The 22,937-nt window shown below is 36.4% G+C and overlaps 1 protein-coding gene across 7 annotated transcripts in view; it reads right to left on the minus strand.

Annotated features, from left to right (window-relative positions):
* Positions 1 to 2,658: 2,658 nt before the first annotated feature.
* The window catches only part of DYNC1I1 (dynein cytoplasmic 1 intermediate chain 1), a 342,240-nt gene continuing 321,961 nt past the window's right edge, over positions 2,659 to 22,937 (minus strand). For 5 of the 7 annotated variants that reach the window (XM_023226604.1, XM_023226602.1, XM_023226607.1 and 2 more), the window contains 2 exons: positions 21,141 to 21,266; positions 2,659 to 3,605 (listed from right to left, as the gene is read on the minus strand). In XM_023226604.1, coding sequence (XP_023082372.1) covers positions 3,495 to 3,605; positions 21,141 to 21,266 — 237 coding nt within the window. In that variant the 3' untranslated portion in view covers positions 2,659 to 3,494. The remainder of the gene's footprint in view (positions 3,606 to 21,140; positions 21,267 to 22,937) is intronic. The other 2 variants (XM_023226606.1, XM_023226603.1) reach the window with 1 other exon arrangement.

Raw genomic sequence — 22,937 nt, forward strand, 5'->3', positions numbered from 1 at the left:
TAATGAATGTAAGCTATAGCTTCTTCAGACTTCTAAGAGTGACCCTATTCCTTAGGCTCTGTGCCAGAGTATAAAGTCATATAGCTTCCCTCTTCCTTACACACACACACACACACACACACACACACACACAACCCTCAAAGTCAATGAATTATTCCTTATCTAATCAACATTCTGGTTCCCTTGATCAAACACCTCAAAATCCAATCCCAGTGCTACTCCCTGGGCTCCTAATGGCACACACTATTTCTTGCAATTCTTTTGTGGTATAGTTTCTTTGTTCTTTTGTAAGGCTTAAGATATCCCTCGCCAGCTTAGGCTGGATAGCCATCAGACAGTGATGTTTGTCAGGCCTCAAGAAAGAGAGAGGGAAAGGGAGGAGAAGAAGGCAGGAAGGCAGGAAGGAAGGAAGGAAGGAAGGCAGGAAGGAAGGAAGGAAAGAAGGAAGGAAAGATGGGAGGGAGGGAGGGAAGAAAGTTGTCTAGTCTTAGATTGAAGTACAGTTCTGAGAAAGTTTTAGCAATGCTGACATAAAGTCCTAGAGCCAAAGTTACTTTAAAGAAGTCTTATGTCTCCTAGATACAGGCCAACCTTAGGATCTTTGCCATACTTAGTCTTGGCTGGCAAGAGCATGCAGGAAGCATGACCTTGGTCAAACTTGGTGATGGGTTTCAAAACAAAGCAGCATAACTGTCATTCAACCATGTTCTCTGTAATAGGAAATCTGAAAGGCACATCTTTCTGGCTACCACATTTCGTCTGGGACATTAGCTGGGGTGACTTAAATGGCTATGGACTGGCTGTATATTTCTCTTTATATCCACATGACCACTCCATGGTCAGCTTCTGTGTGGCCTGGAGGTCTCAGGATAGTTGTACTTCTTACATAGTAGCTCAGGGACCAAGATTGTTTGTGCCAAAAAACCTAGATGGAGGATATATGTCTTCTTATAACCTTGCCCTGGGCTGTGGACTGAATGTTTATGCTCACTCCCAAATTCATATGTTGAAGCCTAAATTTTCAATGTGACAATTTTTGGAGGTGGGCCTTTGGGAGATAATTGGGTCATGAGGGTGGAGCCCACATAAATGTGATGAGTGCCCTATAAGTAATGACATGAAAGAGATCATCTCTCTCTCCTCACCATGTGAGGATTCAATGAGAAGACAGCCATCTGCAACCTAAGCAGATGGCCTTCACCAGATATCAGATCTGCCAGCATCTTGACCTTGGATTTCCCAGCTTCCAGAACTGTGAGAAATAAAGTTCTGTTGCTTAAGCCACTCAGTCTGAATACCACAGCATTCTGTTATAGCAGTCTGAATTAACCAAGACATCCTGGAAACCACGTAGCAGTCTGAATTAACTAAGACATAATGGAAACCATGTAGCATCACTTCCTGGCATTGTATCAGTCACATAAGGTCAGCCCAGATTCAACATGGGATGGCCTGCACAAGAATTGGGAACTGCCTTGGAGACCAGCTACCACAGTGGGATATATAAGAACACATGTTATTGTAACATTTTGTGTGCCTAATATAAGTGACTCAGGTCTTTGTACTTTTCACATCATCACTCACTGAATCATTCAATTTGGTCTATCATAATAACTCACGGGTTTTGAATTTTTATTCTTAGGTACTTTACTGTATGACTGTGAAAATTTTTTTCCCAGTACTTTTCATTCAAATGCTTTTAAACCTATTTCAGATACTCATTTGTTATCTATAAATTTTTTTTTTTTTTTTGAGACAGAGTCTCGCTCTGTCACCCAGGCTGGAGTGCAGTGGCCAGATCTCAGCTCACTGCAAGTTCCGCCTCCCGGGTTTACGCCATTCTCCTGCCTCAGCCTCCTGAGTAGTTGGGACTACAGGCGCCCGCCACCTCGCCCAGCTAGTTTTTGTATTTTTAGTAGAGACGGGGTTTCACCGTGTTAGCCAAGATGGTCTCGATCTCCTGACCTCGTGATCCGCCCGTCTCGGCCTCCCAAAGTGCTGGGATTACAGGCTTGAGCCACCGCGCCCGGCCGTTATCTATAAAATTTTTATTGTTTACACAGGATTTCAATATCTAAATATTGTAGGATACTTGGAGAAAAGGAATAACACTATTTTAAAAATAATAGAAACCGTACAGTTCAAGGAATCCCTACCAACAAAGCCCTAATGGAAATTCCCTTCCTAAAAAGCCAAAGCCTGTCTTCGAATGTTTTTCATGACTCAACTGCTATTTGTTTTCATTTTCCCTGGGCATAAAATGACCTTTTGAAAAAAAAGTTTATTAAAGTTGTTTATAGACATATTTCCTAGTCCAATAGTAATAAACATCATTTTTTCTGGTGCAAATTGTTTTTAAAAAGATATGTGTAGGACATTTGGTATTTGTTCATCTTAACCTACCTTTCTTACTCCAACAACTGTCTTTGGGCAAGGGTGGCTTTGGTAAAGGTGAGAAGGAGGAGCTTTCCACAAAACCACACACATTCCCTCATAAAAATAAAACTAGGAGTCTTGGTTTAAGTCCGGCCAGGTTGGCTGCTCAAATAAATTCATGATCGGTCTTTAACATGGCTCTAACGTATCACTCCCACCTCTTGTCACAGCAGAATTCCAGTCAAGTTTTCCCCAAGCAAAGGATTTACTTACACTGGTGCAGACCTGGTTTGAAACATTTTATTGGCAACACTGATGTCATATGTAGGAACCATAGACTTTTGTCAGACTGTGTTAGTTTCAATGACAAGTATTAGTGGTCAATGATATTTGAAATATTGTTAAAGTACCTAGAAATAATAGGCATTAAAATTCATTTCGTTTACTGCAACAAACCTCTAAAGATTTCATGTCTTCAGTGGAACTGGCATACTGTAATTGTTATTTGGAACTTAATGTAACCTCAACAGCAATAGAGAGAATACAGTCCTCTCATTATGCACATGCTCTAGGATCGTTTATTTTAATGCTTTCAAATAAATACGTTCCATGCAGCACACTACAATAAATAAGGAGCAGCAATGTTCTTCTAGCAAATCCATTCATAATGTGAGTCACCATGTAAAACACCACATCTCAAGTCTTTGGCCCTGTACCATAACATGAGGCACACCACATCTGCACCCAATCATATCTGGCTTCATATGGATTTAATAGGACTATGCCAGGAGTGCATGTAAGCACAAATTTAACCAGAGGTTTCCAGCTATTAAATACAGCTACTAAGTAGTTAAAAGGCAGCAACTTAACCCATAAACCCCCTCCCCTTCATTTTTGAGACAGAAATATAAAGATAGAAATGCTCTGGTGAATTTTGGGTCAGTGGAAAGCATGGTGGGACACATTTAGAATGCTTGGAGCAAAGCTGGCACAATATGGCACCCAAAATGTCACAGCAGTACTGATACTGAATGGACACCGAATACAACAGACTTGACTGCAGACGCTGAGCTCTAGGACACAAAGGTGGGGGCTGCAGTGGGGGTGGCTCATTTCCACTAGGCAGATAACTCAACAGTGCCTTCCTCCTCGCTATCAGCTCTGTTAGCGCGAATCTCCACAAGGGTCCTGGCAAATCGGGTCCATTCATCATTGTGGGGAACTGCAAGCTGCAAAGCAAATCAATGGAGAAATGATGAACAAGTTATCTTCCCTGTCTGAAAGCCCTGAAGCCTGAATGACTATCCCTTTGCCCTCACCCCCTCCAAAGCAGATATTTCCCTTGGAATGTAAAGGAAATCAAATATTCTTCTTTGGATCAAGCAGGGCCTGAGGTGTTGCTGTTTAACAAGAGAACCATGTCACTCTTGGAAGCAAAAGCACTCACAGAATTTATAAAATTTTAAAGCCTATGTAAACTATACAGTTACAGTAGCCACATTAAAGTGCTTTTAGTAATGAAATTCTTTCATAAGAAGAGCAGACTTACAGTGAACACAGCAAATAAAAACTGCATTATTGACCAAGATTTTCAAATAACTGTATATTTTATTCCTAGTCAATGGTATTAATCCTTTTTCTAAAGTGTTGCTGATGGGGCAGTATGAAGGCAAAAGAATAGCTTATATATACAAAGAAATATTCCTCCTATGAAATAGTACTTAGGCCTTTCCAGTAAGATTTATATGATGATAACTATGAATAATAGTACTAGTAGCTATTATTTACCGAGAGTTCTGTTCTAAGCACATTACATGTATTAACTCATTCATCATAACAATCCTATTGTGCCTCATATTCCTAAATCAGAGGCACACAAAGATTAAATAATCTTACTAAGGTTGCATAGCTAGCAAATATCAGTGTCTTTTTGTTTTTGTTTTTGTTTTTGTTTTCTGAGACAGTCTCGCTCTGTCTCCCAGGCTGGAGTGCAGTGGCGCAATCTCGGCTCACTTCAAGCTCCGCCTCCCGGGTTCAAGCGATTCTCCTGCCTCAGCCTCCCGAGTAGCTGGGACTACATACAGGAGCCCGCCACCACGCCCGGCTAATTTTTTTGTATTTTCAGTAGAGACAGGGTTTCACCGTGTTAGCCAGGATAGTCTCGATCTCCTGACCTCGTGATCCGCCTGCCTCAGCCTCCCAAAGTGCTGGGATTACAGGCGTGAGCCACCGCGCCCAGCACAAATATCAGTGTCAATGGAATCTGGTTCCATTATGAGCATCCCTAGCCAGTATGCTATACTGATTCATCAAAAAGGGGATTTATAAAATTTCCAAAATATCTTCTGAGTACAACTCAGTGAGGAGGAAATTAATGCCTCTTCCAATGCAAACTGAATCTATGAATTTGTGTTAGTGGTTCTAAAGGATAATGTTTCCTCCACATAGCATCCAAAAATAAATTGCTTAAAAATATCATGCAAGTATCTGGGATAGAATATTTAAGGATGAGAAACAGGATTTCGTAGAAGTCTGAATGCTTTTCACAGAGAATAAAATTGATTTAGATTTTAGACGCATTTTCTTGGAGTTTTACCCTATAATATAGTGTAATTCAACCATAGGTACTAGTGCAACAGTACATTATCCACATATTCCATAAACATTAAGAACACACAGGCATCTCAATTAATATACTTTTTAATGAAGAAAGAGGAAGCAAGTAAACCTAAGCTTTGAGATTGCTTCTGCAGCTGGAAAATTTCTCACCACACAGAGCCAAATGATTAGAACTTAAAATTTTTATTACAAGGATAATATACTCAAATACTATCTGTCCAAGAAAACTTATTGGAAAGTGGCAACTTCATTATGCAAAGTATATTCTTAAATTAGTGTTCTGGTATTAAGGCTAAATGTTTCAAGTATATAATTCTGGAAATTACATACAGGCAAGGAAAGTTAAGTTCTTTGACTTATTTTGCGAAGTGCAGTACCAATAAGAATTCTTACTTGGTCACATGAATGAGTTTCTGAATGGTTAAATGCTACTACAGTTATTGAAATGAATCCAAATTTCTTTGTAGGCAATAACGCAAGTTCACAATAGTCTTGAATGATGCTGATAACTTTTTGCTCAGTCTGTTTTCCCTACTTTGGGCTCTTATCCTGTATTCCACGATTCTTCATTTTTCTCTTCAATTTTAGAAAATACTGTACCTGGGAAATGAGGCCCCCAAAGTGTATGATAAAAACAAGCTCACAAAAAACATAACCAGCAAAGGGTTGGTATCACATTTACGTAAAAGAATAGGACCACTATTTCTTTTCTCTCTTCCAACAACTGAGCAAGCCTTTCCAAAAATAACCATGAAACAAAAGCCCAAGAAGAGACAAAAGCCTAATCATGACAACACATTTATAACTTTTTCCCATATAAAGTAAGAAACTAAAGCTGAAATGCCCCATAACTTCATATAACTTTAAATATTGGAGGAAAAAACAGGTCTCAAAAATACTGTTGCTCAATATGAGCAACAGTACCTTGCTCATAAAGAGCTGAGTTTCATTTCCAAACATAAAGCTATATTATTAATTAAAATGGTACAAATTTAAGTTAATATATGATGACCTATGCAATATTTTATTGATAGCAATGTGTATAACAATAAAATAGGTAAATGTATTTACATAGTTTCACATAGTAGTCATGGCAAGACTGTTCAAAATTCCATAATAAAGATTATGGAACATTAAGGTTTGAATAAATGTCTAGATACAGTTTAGAACATTTGCACTATATAAAATTGCACATCTCAAAAATTACATAACTAACTTCTCAAAATTGAATTTTATCAAATGTAAATGTTTCTTTTAAACACACAAAACATAAACCAGCAAGTGAACTGTATGTGACTTTCTTTATGGGGGTGGGAGTAACAGTGCTGTAATACTAACACATGCCCTTAGAAATATAGATTCACCCAAAAGTGTCACAGTAATCTAACACATCTTGTCCTCTTTCTGATCTGCTGAAGTTTCATTTAGATTGGCAAAATGTTTGAAGTTTGTCTTTTAGGGATATTTGTTTTGTCAAGTCTTTTCCTCTTTATGGTATTATAATTTTCACAGAAATATTTATTTTCTTGGTTCACAAAAATTCTAGAGTAGAACATGATGAAAACACAATTCCTTCTAGAAACTTGAAATCAATTTATCTACCTCATCCTATTACACTTTTCATCTTGCTGACTGTAAAAATAACCCAAGGTGATCATAATGCTAGATTTAGAAAGTGAACTGCAGACTGCCCCATTTTTAGAATTAAATATCACCATCAGGAAGTACTTTAAGTGTAATCTTAGCTTGAACGTGTGAATGTGTATTCACAGGCTATTTCTACACCCAAAGTAATAATTTTTGACATTAGAATTACTTGTAGGTAAAACCAAACAGGTGTCCCAACAAACAAGAGGGCCACTCTTTTCACTTTGCTGTTTCCATGACTGTAAACAGCATCCGTTTGGACAGAACTGCCCTTCCTACCCTTGGTAGTTCCTGGCTCTTCTCACCTGGTACTCTCTGATTAGAAATGGCTAGAAAGGAGGCTGAAGAACATAAATGCGTTTATGATTTTCTCTAAGAGATTTTTAAATCCCATACTATCTTAATCATTAAATAGGAAAAATCTTTGTTCATGTTTCTTACAGAACAGACTGATCTCATGTCCTACCTTGCATATAAATTTATTCAATACTCATTCAATCAGCATTGATTGAGTACCAATTATATGTCAGGCACTGTGTTTGAATTAAAGATACAATAGTGAATTGTTTTGGAATATGATGACTATGAAATACTGACAAAAATTAATTATGTTTTTTGCAGGTCAAACTGTGTGAATACTGGCAAAAAAAAACTTCACTGACATTAAAATATGAATAGCCTAAAATTTACCTTCCTTCAGTGACAACTGTAACATTTCCTGTTATCTGTTGTGTGTCAAGCAAGTAACAGGGAGGCAAATGGCATGTTAATAACATTGCTTCAGCATCTCTTCAAGTTTCTATTAAGGCATTAAAGGCTAAATCTAGAGCATCACTATGGATTTTTTTTTCTCTGAGAATAATAGCTTAGAATAATTTCCAAACAATTTACGTTTGTGATAGGAAAAAAATTTGTAAGTTATTTTGACCAATTAAAAATGTACAGTTAAGGGAACACCATTGGAAAACAAAAAACAACAACAAAAAAAAACCCAACAACTTCAAAAATTGCCCAGCATTGTTCTAAGTCAAAGTGGATCTGGAAACATTTTCTGCCTCTAGATTCATCTCTGATGAAGTCTGCATCATAGGTTAGGGATGACTCAGATATTCCAACTGCTTCATCGACTGAGTTCACCAACAGCCAGTCCATCTCTCCTGATTCAATGACTGTTTTCTAATTTTTTGCTAAACATATAAAGCACTTTCATGCCAAAGCACTCGAGGTTCAGATTCCTGAGATAATAAAATCTTAACTCTAAGAGAGATCACTTTCTTTTTTTTTTTTTTTTTTTTTTTTGAGATGTCGCCCAGGCTGAAGTGCAGTGGCGTGATCTTGGCTCACTGCAACCTCCTGGGTTCAAGTTATTCTCCTGTCTCAGTCACCCAAGTAGCTGCCATTACTGGCATGCACCACCACACTCAGCTAATTTGTTTTGTATTTTTAGTAGAGGTGGGGTTTCACCATGTTGACCAGGCTGGTCTCGAACTCCTGACCTCAAGTGATCTGCCCATCTTGGCCTCCCAAAGTGCTGGGATTACAGGCGTGAGTCACCGCGCCTAGCCAAGACATCACCTTTTATAGATATGATATGATCCTATTTTTATAGCCATTGAAACTAAGGGCAAAGGTAGTCACTGAGGTATCAATTTGGACATAAGAAAGAGGTAAAATGAACCTCCGATTTGGACAGGAGACTCAAGTGCTGTTCTCATCTTGGTTGCTGGCAAAGGTCAGGCACTTACCTTCTCATTGCCTCATTTGTAAAGTAGGGATGATGATGTCTGACCCATTCATCAACAGAGATGTGGAGAGCATGAGAAAGGTAATCTAAGTAAAGGAAGTACTATGAGTTCATCATGGATTGTCATGCATTCTTTTTCTTTAAATTATCAGTCAGATTGAACAGGCTCCCCAAAATGATATGTTTTGTGGCATACATACCCATTTTACAGTATTTTTCTGTTTTTTAAAAAAAATTCCTTGGGAATTAATTCTGATTGTTATGTGAGGATGTTAAGAAGCAGGGCATAGACCTTTCTTTAACAGGTAGGAGAGGACAGTATAGGGAGCTAAATGGTTTGCTAAAGACCACGTAACTTTCATCTGTTAGCATGGGGCAATCAAGCCTCACCCCTTTGAGAAATGCCAGCATTCCATGACAGAAGGGCAGACAGGTAATGTGTTTTGAATCACCTGCTCAAAGATTCTAAAGATTGTTTTAAATCTTCTAAGATTCTTGGAAGACAAAAGGTCAACAAGCAAAAGCAAAAGTGCAAAAATTGTGGAAAATTCACGAAAATGTATCGTTTTAGCCTCCCAGAGCCCCACCCCTCAGGCTACCCCACTCTTTCTCTGACCATGTCAGGGATCTGTCCCCTCCTCTCTGCCTGAGTGGACTGAAGACTGCCTCTGGACCCAGTCCCACCTCACCCCTGAAAAACTTACCAGTCTAACCCCTTGCTCGCCTTGCCTGGCTGTCCTGTATACCTAAAGGGAGGCACAGATTGTGGAGTAATAACATTTGAGAATGGAGCCAGCGTTGACTTTTTTCCACTTCACTAGCCAGATCCTGCTTTCCCCCACCCCCCCCCCCAAATTTGCCATTAACTTGCTGTGTGTCTTTAGGGAATGTATGGTTTTAACACTTCTGATCTTTATCTTTTTACTTCCTAATTTGTGTGAAATAAATGATAAGATCCATCTTCTAGGACTGAATATTAAATAAAACAAAAAATGTAATGAGCTTAACACAGTGCTTGTACATTATAAACCCTGAATACATGATGCTGTTTTTCCTTCTTAATGTTTATTCCTCTCTTCTAATTTTTTTTATTTTCTTGCTTCCTTGCCTCTTCTCTTTCTTCTACTTTCTTCTTTTTACCTATTCAGAGTTGTACTTTTTTTAGAAGTTTACCTTATATTTTATAACATTTTATGTCTTAAATATTCACACAAATAATTTCCTAAGTAGTCAGGCTTTTAATAATAGCTAACTTTCATGAATGGGGGACAGGGAAAGAGTTCTTGCAAATCACAAGAATTCTTTCAGAGTTGCTACTTTCCATTGTTCATTTAAAAATCAAGTTTAAAATATAACTATTGTAACTATACACATCCACACACATATGTAGACATGCACTATATATTTTTTATTTTTCACATGTGACTAATACATCCTAATCCATCTATTTCCTTGTGGCACTTTCCACAGTGGGATTCTTCATTTTTACCTAAACTTGTAAGGATTTATAACTGATGTATATGCTGTTAAAAAAATCAAATGACTTTTTATAACCAAGGTTAAACATGCAAATATCATTCATATGTTACTTTTTATAATCGCATGGCTAATAACCATTTTGAATAGTTCTCAGTCAAATCTTCCTCATTTTTTAGTAATTGCAGCTATAATAATTTTAAATAGCTGCATTATCTGCAGTAACGTTCACCACCCCAAAGCAATATTTTTCATAGTAAAAATATCTGTCTCAGGTATTGCTTACTTTAGTTTTTTTTTTTTTAAATCTTGCATAATTAAGACGTTAGAAAAGCACTCTGATTTCAGTTGGTTTCTCACATACATGAAGTATGGCCAATACATTAAGTGAGTAGGACTTTAAGTTTCAAGATAAATATTCCATGGGATGTGTGGCTCATCAGCCTCTTTGTAATTTTTCAGTTAGATGAAGTAATTTTAAAAAGTGTGTGAGACTATCATGTTAACCATTGATTTCCAAGAGATACACGACAATTCACCTCTGTATTAATCTAAAAATTAAACTTTTCTATTAAGAAGATATCTTACAGATTTCCTTTCACTTTAATACACATTACTTTTTAAAGCATTTACAGAAAATGTAGAAGTGTACGTTGGTTTCCACAGAACGACTGCCAACCCCCTCTAAGCTCTAAAAGCCTTTTTAAAAGGACAATTATTAATGGCACCCAAATTCAGGAGATGGTTGACTTACTGGTATACAAATACACGTCTGTGTTCAGAGGAAGCCTATATTTTTTAGGACAATTCCCTTTACCACACACACAGATGGGAGCAAAGTGGGAGGTAATATGCAATGAAACAGCCACTGAACGACCAAGCATACCCGCTTCACATAAATACAGCCCCACTGTATTTAACTCCCGGGAGAGTCTAGCATCACGGCTAACAATGGATGAAACCACGGACCAGAATTCCAAACCAGAATGCAATATGCAGAGGGTGTAAATATACTACAGTGTTCTACCACAAAAAGATATATGGTATGTAACTTATTTAGAGCAGTTTCAAAGAAGTCGACAAAGTAGGAGTTACATTAGTCTCTGTACAGCACAGTCTGCTATTACCAATCAATAGGTAAAAATTTTTGTAAAATTTAGCAACACTCTTACCTATGGTGGACAGATGGTATTTGATTATTTTTGAATTTCTTTTCATCTGGAAATCCCATCTAAGGGAACCCTCATCCACCTCTCTGCCAAAGGTCTCTTCCCTCATATCTTTAAAGGAGTGGTTTACTTTTACCGCATTTTTTTTTTTAAGAGTAACACTTTTTAAAAAATCCATTACCACCTAATTAAGGACAGAAATAAAGGTAGGACATAAAAGTCAAAGTAAATAGTAACAAATATGGGTCTCTATCAATTTCAATAAGCCAGCGAATACAGAAAGAATATATATCCTTCTCCTTAAACACTATCTTAAGAAAGTAACATGTAAAATATTTTTCATGTTAAAATTTAGCATTATAGGAAGCATGACAACATTCTGAAGGTTTTACCTTTGGAAGAAAAACAACAACAACAACAACAACAACAAATAGCCAAAGAAAGAGTTAATTCACGAAGACCTAAAGATGAATAGTCTTGTTTCACATTTGTATTAAAATCTTATCATCCTTCTTTCCTCAGACATCTTTTAGCCTTATTGTTTTCCTTACTGTTTGGAATAATCTATTTCTCTGCCCAAAAGATGGAGAAAATGCTAAAAACGCTGGTTGATGGACAATAATGAAAAATAAACTTTCTAAACATGGATAACTTCTTTTTCCATAACACAAAAGATCAAGAAAATGGTAAGAAAAAGCAAAAGCATGTGCTACACAAGCTCACCTGTCACATAAGCTACTAAACACATATCCCTTCTTTTCCTGATATTATTAACTATAGGTTTTCTAGTAAATTCTTAGCAACTGCTGCGTCTAAGCAGTTTTGACAAAAAGAAGGCTTATTGCTAAACACCTTAAAAATATTTACCAAGGTAATAAAAGAAATGTCATTCCCTCCTACGGAATGTTTGGGCATAAAAGAGGTATTTTTATAACGCAGTTCATGATTTACCATATCTATAGTGTCCAAAAAAAGCACAATGAAAAGGAAGCATTTTTCCAGTGGTTTGACAACTGTTTGAATCAACTGTTATGCTTTTATTACACTAGTGGCCAACTGCTCACTTTTAAAAGCACAGGAAGGGAGGGAAACTGGGAAAGAGATTGGGGGGAAGGATAGGCACACTTTTCTAAAGATACTTTCTAAATATCATTTTCCCTGCAACTACAGTTAAGTAATTTTTTTCCTGTGCATCAATCTGTAGCCAACTTGGAGGCTACATCCTGAAAGCTCTAAACAATTAAATTTTCCCTTACCTTTTCCTCAAATTTTCACATATGAATCATTCATTCACCCATCAAATATTTACTGGGTGCCTATTTTGTGCCAGGTACTTTGCTAGGCTGGGTTATTGTGTTTTAATAGACAATCATCAAATAACCACTTTGTGTACAATTCTGTGGATGTGGTCTTCCAAAGGTTAAAAAAAAAAATCTGAGGAATGTGATAATCAAGGGAGGGCTGACAATCTGAATTTTTTTTTAAGTCGCAAGGGTAACTTTATTTTTTTAAATCATACTAGAAGGTTTTCACTTTCTTATTTATTTATTCACTTTAAAAATATTCATTTATGTTCACTTTCTATCTAAGGGACCTTAATGCTGAGACCAACACAAATAAAAAATTTATTCTGAATATTAAGAAACTATTGGTTGGTTATTAGGAGAAAGAGCTTAGAAATGGGCGACTGTTTTATCTATTAGGTTAAAAGTATGAAATTGCTTTTACAATGTTAGCAATTTGGATATTTCTTAAGTGAAATTTAAAATTTAAAAGATGTTCTGATAGCTGACGTTCTCAAAAATTCATGTAAGCTTTCCTTGAAAGTGAAATATAATGATTCATTCACTTCCTCACTTTTCAAGTCCAACCTACGTGGTGTATAAATATTTACACAGGAAACATGCATAAGCAGATACTTGATTATGTATTATATTTTAGATATGCCAACAGTAGCACACATACACATGTAAGAAACAACTCCATTCTATACAGTCCAGGGTTAATCTAGATTCACAGATGATTGGAGAGACTTCACATTTAGCTTTTAAAGCTGTGATTTGAGGCTACTGCTCTAAGCAGCAATTTTTCAAGATAAAATTTAGCAATTTTGAAATTATAGAACCAAACACAATTTTGTCAGCCATAAAAAAATTAACACTATAATTAACAACTGCTTCATAATCCAAACTGCTATTGAAGATGACAGTTTGAAACCACAGAAGAATCATGAAGATGATTAATTATACAAACTGGTTCTTCTTTCAGAAGGTTTATATTCATAGATCATTTATCACCAAAATGAGAATATATGAACTTCACTGAATATTGCAAATTACTATACACACATTAATTTGCTGTTTGTAGTATTAGATATTAGGGCTTTCTTTTCATTGAGTCAACTACTCCATAATACATGAAGTCATAAGTATTTCTTGTCAATTCAGAAAAAACATTTGCTTGAGAAGATATTAATCCTGTAAGTCCATTTTCATATACTAATGCTACCTGAATAAGCATACTATTTATATAAAAATTAGTTTAATCATGGTCTTTTACATATATAATTATCAAAGTGAAAGCCACTGCTATTACACACACTATAAGAGGAATACTTATAACATTAATTGGAATTAATTGCACCTTTTCTTTTTTAAATTAAGCACTTTTCCCAGAAGAAATAAAGTTAATACTAACATTACAATCATAGATTTTACCCAAAATATTTAATTTTAAATACATATAATTTATTATGACAAATGAATTAATATATTATTTCAAAGAGGCTTATTTTATTTAATTATATTTATTAGCATCCCAAATCTGCCCATGCAAATATATCTTTGTGCCCTTTGACTTAATAGCACAGCATTGTGCCTATAACACTAAAAATTCAAGTAAAAACTAAAAAATCTAGTTGAAAATCTTGATGCTTTGTTCTTACGTCACCAACTGCTATCTAGATGTTATAGACAGAACCAGGCATTTGGATTTTAACATTTTTTCTGGATGTTTGGTATCACTGGAAGAATTTATGCCTAAGTCTTTTCTTTTTCATGAAGGGAAAATCAAAGGAAGTATTTGGTATCAGCTAAAGAAAATAATATTATTTATCCACCTAAGAATAAGCCAGTACTTGCAAAGGCCTTCAAGAATCTAGGAAATTAACGGCCACACTCATGTAATGAGAAACACCAGTGTTTCAGATGATCATACCTGGATCTTGCTAAGCTGAGACCAACTCTGCTCTTCTGGAGGCTGCAAAAACTCAGCCATGCAATCAGGTTTGCCTTGTGCATGGGACAAAAGCCTTCATAAAGCACAGTTATTAAAACTGGATGATTGCAAATGCAGCTCTTTTGGTTAAGGGACTCTTGTTTGAATTAACCTCTCAAATCCAAGTTTAACTTTTCAGTTTTGTGTTTTGTACACTCACTTCCTCAAGGAGGAGAATTATTTATATTCAAGGCATGGGCTGCTTATGGAGAATTGACCTAGGCCCTATACTACTGGAAAACATGAAGGAGTTCCACAAAGTAAACAAGTATTGCCTAAGTGTGATCCCCTTAAAAATCATCATTGTATTGTATTTATTTTGTGTCACTCAAACCCTTTTTAGCTCCTAGTACTTCCAGTTTATCAGATGCCACTACATCAAACTGCTGTTGAAAGCATTAAAAAAACGGCCCATTGAATCTCTTTTCTTTTATTCTTATTCTTGCTGGCTATGAAACCTTATGAGGCACCTATTAACAGTTCTTACATGTAACACCTTGACCATCATTCTAAAATATATTGTGTAGGCCATTTTTCCTGTTGGGGTTACAAATAAACTTTTCACTCCTGATTTTTCGTTTTGGCTTTAAAATATATTCAAACGGACATTTAAAATCATGTTTTACTTTTTTAGCAGTGTTACATTTGATCTCTCATGTTAACCCACATCTTTCTTTTCCAAGAATTTTTCAAGGCCCATATTTCCAATGTTAAATGTATTATACTTATTGAAATTTATAATAAAATTAATACTATTCTTTTGGCCCCCAAATAGTCATATCAAACAAGCTATTTGAAATGCTACCAAAGTTCAGAGTTCAAATTTAAAGATTTATGCATATTTTCTTAGGTAATTAGTGAATAGGATACCAAATCAATAAAGCTAGGATAAGATTTGTCCATCTCTCAAACCATGGTTTTTAAGTTGCCATTTTATTCTTCAAATCCTACTTTGAACTGAAAATGATTCTGTAATTTTATCATTTGACTACTGTAAAATATAATCAGGGATTTGAAACCTGTGTGAATTTATCACAACTGAAAACAAAATCTTCCCTGGAAGAGGTTAATGGAAAAAGAAATAATAGGAGGTGGAAGATAAACTGCTTCTTTCAAAACTGGAGCTGCAAACAGCATTCTAACTAATTCAGATAAGCAGCAAACATAGTTGTTAGGGGATATTTATGACAGCCGCATCTGTGTGACAGCACTGAAGCCTTAACAATGGCGGCAGGCTTTCTATAAAACACATCTGCAAGAAAGACAGGTAGATAGGCTGGCTATCAATCATCAGGACACATGAATTATTCTATACATACTGGCCTATGTGCTGTTGAAGTCAGCTCTATATACATAGAAAAGCTTGCTCTTCAGTAATGGAGCCATGGCAATGAGTAATTTTTATTTTTAATTCTTTAAAATGTGTGTTCATACACCATTTGAAAAAAAAACCAATAATACCTCTCTTTTCAGGTATATTAATAGTTAATTTTTGACTTATTATCCTACCCATGTTTCACTTAATTGCATGGAATCCTTCCTATAATCCAAAACAAACAAATTGCATCCCATAGTTTGGAGATTTCTCAAAACTTATTCAGAATCTAGGCTCATTTTTAATTTTGAATCTCAGAAAATTTAAATGGTGCATGCAACCACTGTCTATGTAAATTAACTTTTCAAGGCACAAATAGAATAAAAATTATAGCCAAATAATAAAAAGGGGTCTTCTCTGTCTTTTGTCAGATTCAGATTCGCATAACTTCCATTTATGCTAATGGGAGTTCAGCACCTGCTCTGCAAAGAAAATAGACCCCTATCTGTGAAAATAAATGTGTACAGTGTATTTTCCAGATATAATGCTGAAATCAAACAACCAAAAATGTGAGCTATATAAACACAGCCTCACGTGACCTACCTGAAAACATTGCTGTTTTATATTTTACCTCTTGAGTAATAGGTTGTGGGATATTACTCATGTCTTTGTCATTTAAATGTAACAAAAAGAAAAAAAAAAGGGAGATGGACAAACTCAGTCTGGTGATTTCAGTGAGCTCATACACAATCCTATGTTTACCCCTTCAGAAGTTCATAATAAATTGTATCACTAAATCTGGATTCAAGCCACTGCTCTCTGCCATCATCTTAAAAGTCATAGAGGATAAGTGTACATAATAAGAGGAAGGCATGGTCATGGGGGCACTGAGCTGGGGCTCCCTGCAGTAGCTGCAGCCTCAGCTGGGACAGGAGATGAGACAGACGATCGTCAGTGGCTGGTGACACCAGAGTCCCTTTCTGCAATGCCCTAATCAGGGAGTGCCAGAGCTCACAGGAAGGCAAGTCTACCTGGGTTTGAAGGGGGATGTTTCCATCAGTGCTCACAGCAGTCTCCCTTCAGGGAGATCTCAAGAATGGTGTGATCAGAGAAAGGCTGTCCCACTCCACTCTAACTGGGGTAGGCATCTCAGAGATCTTTCCCCAAATTATATTATTAATACATTTTTCAGGTAAAACTATGATGTGATCAAAACAGAGTTGTGGGAGGTGAACTGGATCTTCAGCATGGCTTTAGCTCTATATGTACCTTGATGTTTATAATGGTAGAGTCATGGCCCTTCTCACTAAACATTTTTAAATAGTTTTAAGAAATAGGTAATGAGGCCGGGCGCAGTGACTCACACCTGTAATCTCAGTACTTTGGGAGGCCGAGGCAGGTGGATCACCTGAGGTCAGGAGTTCCAGACCAGCCTGGCCAACATAGCGAAATCCTGTCTCTACTAAAAATACAAAAATTGGTTGGGTGTGGTGGCGTGTGCCTGTAATCCCAGATACTCGGGAGGCTGAGGCAAGAGAATTGCTTAAACCTGGGAGGCGGAAGTGCGCCATTGCACTCCAGCCTGGGCAAGAGCAAAACTCCGTCTCAAAAAAAAAAGAACAAAAAGAGAAATAGGTAATGAGAAGACTGTAGTGTGTCCATCCATTTAACTACATTTCTAGAGCTTTCTCTTTCTTCCTAATGATCTAGGTTACGGCCTTTTTTTTTTTTTTCTGATTTGCCTCATGAGTGGCACTAAGAGTAACACTCTAGTGGACAGGACCGGCTACATAATTTGCAAGATTCAGTGAAAAATGAATATGTGGAATTCCTTCTTGACAAATTTTTAGCAATTGTAAGACAATGACCCAAACTCAGGGCTCCCCTAAGCACGGGGCCCTATGCAATTGCACAGGTCCTATACTCTTCAAGACAGCCTCACTTGTGGAACAGAGTCTTGGCAAAAGCTAGCCTACAGGCCGCTCTTTTCTCCCCAGCTTAAAAGAAGTCTCCTCAAATCAACACTGGGAGAATGAATGCAAGATGTCTTCCCACAGACATCTATTCAATGTACTGAGGAAAATGGACGAACACCGTGTGCTCTATAAAACCTACCATCTACTTTTAAATACAGATTGTATTACAAAGCCTATCTAAAAGCATTTTGTCTTCTTTCTAGAGGGTTCTATAAAGCAAGGTTTTCTATCTAAAGGCTAGCATGACCGTGGTTACTAGTTTCATTTTAATAAGGACCAGGGAACCAATTTTGAATATTGGTAAATGGTGGCAGAGCCTACTGGCAATTTAGTCTTCAATGCCATATTTGTTTCTTCTTAAATAGCTCTCTGCTCAACCATCCTCCCTGCAGTCAGTCATGTACCAGCCTTAGATAGGGCCTCTAATTCCAAGTGGGCCACCCTGCCGTGAAGCATTCCATCTGGCCTTCCACAGTTTAGGTGATTTGGAAGACTGAGAAGGCACTTGTCCAGAGGGTACACTTCTCTTTAAGCACAGTTATGTTCTGTCAGTTCTGGGCTGGTGAACGATCCTATAGTAATCACAATAACGGCAGCATTTGCCCTTAAGGGATCTACCTCTTTCAGAAGCAGGCTGCAGCTAAGCCTCAGAGGTAGGGAAGTCATTTTTCCTTTTAGTACGTGGTGCCTCTACAGACTAGGTCTTCAGCGATTTAGAATAAAGCTTAGTGGTGACAGAGAGAAACATAAAAATTCCCCTTCTCCCCAAATAAATATAATTTATAAAAATACTTAGAAAAAAAACACAGTTCAGGCAATTATTTTGTTAAGTCTGAGTTTTTCTGAGCTATGGATTGCTTTGTATATGATCAACAATACCTAAAGAATTGTTCAAGTGTATAAGCTTTTCCTGATTTCCGGTCATTCAGAGAAGGGCTAGAGATTGTAATATTACCTACTCTCAATCAAATAGTATATCCTTTCTTTTTCTTGGTAGTGAATTTGTAGGGATAAACAACCCTACAAATTGTTTGGCCTATTATATGTCACAGAGATTTTTCTATAGCCTGTCTAGACTCCAGACAATAGGCGAGACTGGCCTATAGTTGCAGACATTTCTATAGTCTGTAATATCACTTAGAAAAGTAAGGGCAATAACATAAAAATGAAAACCAGCCTGACCTGCCAGTACGATAGTAGAAATATGAGTATAACAACACTTTACAATTTAGAAATGATGATAGCATCCTAGAAAGAAATTTTAGCAGCCACATATCAGCCAAAGCAACTTTTGTAAAATCATATATACTCACAAAATATGTCATATTCAAGTAATTCTGTCCAAAAGCTATAAAATCACTTTTATTACAGAAAATTCTGTATATATGTCATGTTGTGTTTCCTTATTGCATAGAGACTGTGTATGAATGTATGTGTGTGCATATATATAGTGTGTGTATATATAATATTTAAGTTAAAATAAAGACTTTTCAAAAGGCCTTTCAAAATATAAAACAGATTGTTAAACTATTCTGTTTTTCAGTCCTTTTAGAATACAACAAAGAGGGATAAAATAATTATATTGTATATAATCTTAAGTGAGTTAAGTTAAGGGACATTATATATATGCAAAGGAGGTAGAGCAAAAAGTTTTTACATTTTATCTATTTTCTGCCATTGTGTCTCTGAGCATGTCTTCATGTCTATTTCTCTCCCACAACTACACTTGTTATAAACAAAGGAAAGGAAAAGGAAGAAAGGAAGAAAAGACAGAAAGAGAAAAAAGCCTTTTTTTTTTTACATTCTCCTTTGCTCTTTTTTATTTTTTAGGAAGTGACCAATAAAGAATATCTGTTTTTGTTATTGTCATTTAGTTTTACTTTGATGAAGGCCATGAGAAAGATACATTAAACATAAAGAATATTCATTTAAGAAAAAATACTGCTGTAACACTACTGGCGGTATTTCCGACTCAGAGGGTATTCTCTTTCCCAAAGACTCCAAAGTATATCGATAGTCACCAGACCATTTGCATCTTCATCATTGGGGCCAATATTAACAGAGTTTTTGTCACTGTTGGAACAACTCAGCTTGTGGTATCAGTAGTCAAGGGCGTGTCAAATGAAATAGATAACATGCAGTAAAAGAAAGAGATTTTTTTTTACTTAGAATTATGCATCCAGAATAGAAAACTTCCATTTCTAAAGTCATTCGGTTTTTGTCCCTGGCTGAATTTTTAAAAACACCATCTAGCTTGTTTCAACATAATCAACTATACCATATAGCAGTGTAAAATATGTCATCAAAAGTTCCACTGTAGAACAAACCATTTAGGGTTGCCAAATTTATAGAATGCTGATTGATGAAACCATAAAGAACCCTTCTCAGTGTGATCAGCTAAACCCATTCACCAGGCACTCACAGAGTACTTTCTAGGTCTAGGATGCTATGCATACAAATGTGGTATATTTTCCCCCTGGAATGCAAATGTTAGATTCATATTATGCCAAAATAGCATTACTAACACTCTTATTTTGTTTTGCTTGAAAGTTCAATATTTTCTTTTCCTTTAAGGAAAAAATTCTTTATCTCACCAGAAATGAAGGTTTTGGTCAACACTTTCTCATATAGTAAAAATAAATAGACAATCTTAAGTACAATTGACTGATAATGTAACATTAAATTAAGATCGTATACAAATTCAAGGAGATTTGTCTGAAATAAAAGATGTAATTTTTTTTTTCTTTTTTACATGCCATGATGTTCAGGAAATTTTGAATATCACCGAACAGCACAAAATTCTAATTAATCTCATTTTCAATTGGCTACAGTTTAATTAAAGAAAAATAGTATATATATTAATTGAACATACCAACCAAAACTTGACTTTTCAAGTAAACAAAAATTTCCAAATTCAATTTTAGCATGATGTATTTGGCAAACTTTTCTTCCTTTTTCTTGAGATGGAGTCTATCTGCCACCCAGGCTGGAGTGCAATGGCGCAATCTCGGCTCACTGCAACCTCTGCCTCCTGGATTCAAGTGATTCTCCTGCCTCAGCCTCCCAAGTAGCTGGGATTACAGGTGCCCACCACCACGCCTGGCTACTTTTTGCATTTTTAGTACAGATGGGGTTTCACTACGTTGGCCAGGCTGGTCTTGAACTCCTGACCTTGTGATCCACCCACCTCGGCCTCCCAAAGGCTGGGATTACAGCTGTGAGCCACCGCACCCGGCCTTTAAACTTTTCATTCTCATGAAATTAGTGGGAAGTGCCACTCTCCATCACAGGATGATGGGACATTCTACAGCACTCTAAAAGGAGCTCAGATCATTAACATAAGTGTCCTGTGCATGGAGGCAGAAGATCAAATTAGGCCCTACAGAAGTCTCGCCAAACTAGCACTGAAGTCAATGGAAATTTGCAAGCATATTATAGAGGGTCCTTGTGGCCTACAAGGTCTTGCCAATAATTTCACTAGGTCTCTAAAGTAGATATACAAGTCAAAACAATAACAACAACACAAACAAATACACATGTACCTCTCCAACGTCATAGACCCAAATACGGCCTTCCGAGTCCCCAACAGCAACTTCTTTGCCGGCTTGGGCCCAACGAACACGGTTTAGGGCGGATGCTCCCTCAATGGCCACACTTGCTGTTGGAACCTGCCAAAGGGTTTACAACAGAATAAGAGAATCTCTGAATATGAATTTAAATATACAAATTTGCAATAATACGTTTAACTGGATGAGTCACCAACTGCCTTCAGGTGCATGAAGTAATATTCATCCCTTGTGCCGGGGGAAAAAGGGCTCATTGTTCTTAAATCATATGCTCCACTGAATTAAGGGGTAGAGAGAAGAGACATTTTAACAAAAAAAGAAAAGGAGGGAGAGTCTTTTTATATAGTCACCGGGCAGTAAGTGGCATGGATATTTCTTTGGATTATGACAAGTGTACATCCAACAAAAAATACAGGAGCTAAATGGGATCTTTCCCCATCGGGTCATAGTTTATGGACAGATGGAGAGAGAGAGATCTCAGGATTTACCAATATTAAGGATACTAAAAAGGCAGAAAGGGGGTGTGTGGTGGAATAAAAGTCATATTAATGTGAGTCTTCGAGGAAAATGTAAACATATGTATTGATCCCTCAAAACCTCATCAGGGAGGAGATGATCAGAAGAAGAAAGGAAAACATAAAGGTAAAAAAAAATTTCAAAAAACTCAAATTATCTCTCTCTCTCTCCCTTTCTCTCTCTTTTGTTAAATCTGTCTTCCTCCCTCTGGCAGTACCGAAGTGTAATAAGCAATCCACAGCTTTGGCACTATCTCCAGGGTGACATCGTGAAAAAATACAGCCACCCACTCATAGAAAATGCCTTATATCTCCTTTAATAAACACTTCAAATCTAAAAGCATTGATAATTATAATAGTAATAATAATTAAAGTGAACTGGAGGTGCTGCAATGGAACCTGTAGTATTTGTTCCAAGAACCTCAGTATTTGGAAAGACTTTTTAGTGTGTCTACCTCTCTTCCATTATCTGTTGTGTGAAAGCTTGTCTTCAAGGTTAGAAGTTTATAATTGACATAAAGCTCAGATCTCTTGAGCCTTTTACAAGAACGTTGAATAGGAAATGACAACATGCCATTAAGAGAGGAAAAGGTAAATATTAAAACAAAAAGAAAAAATATGGTGAAAAGGGGGCCACTAAGATCATCTCATGCCACTGTTTAAGACCTGTGTCTAATAAAAATGTCACATTAGAATGGAAACACAACATGTACTGTGGCTTAGTACCACTGGCATTCTGTTATTCAGGGAATTGAAACCATCTGTTTATACAAAATTATTGACCCAATACCTATCTTTAAAATAGCAATAAAAACTCCATCATATGTAAGAATCTATGTTTAAACTTAATCTTGAAATCAATAAAAATTCTTTCACCTGCTTAAATCACTGTATGTCAATTGTGAACAACAACAACAAAAAAACCCAAAAGTTCCCGGCTCATTTATTTTTTAAAAATACACAATTTCTATAATAAAAGTACCTGCTGTGCAAGCTAGAGTCTGAATTTTTAACCAAATCTTTCAAAGGCTGAAACAATGTGAATTTAGATGGATCATAATTCTGTCAATACATTTTATTATTACTGTGCTGCCCAGAAAACAAATCTGTGATTCAGCTGTAGACTCTTCAAAGTTAATTTTTAATACCACAGGATTCTTTCTTAATTCTACTACCTAATTCCATGAACAATCTGATATTGAATAGAATTAGGTAATCTATGAACAATCTTAAAAATAGAATAAAATGTTTAATCTTA

This window comes from Piliocolobus tephrosceles, chromosome 8 (assembly GCF_002776525.5).
Source record: "Piliocolobus tephrosceles isolate RC106 chromosome 8, ASM277652v3, whole genome shotgun sequence".
Taxonomy (NCBI): Eukaryota; Metazoa; Chordata; class Mammalia; order Primates; family Cercopithecidae; genus Piliocolobus; species Piliocolobus tephrosceles.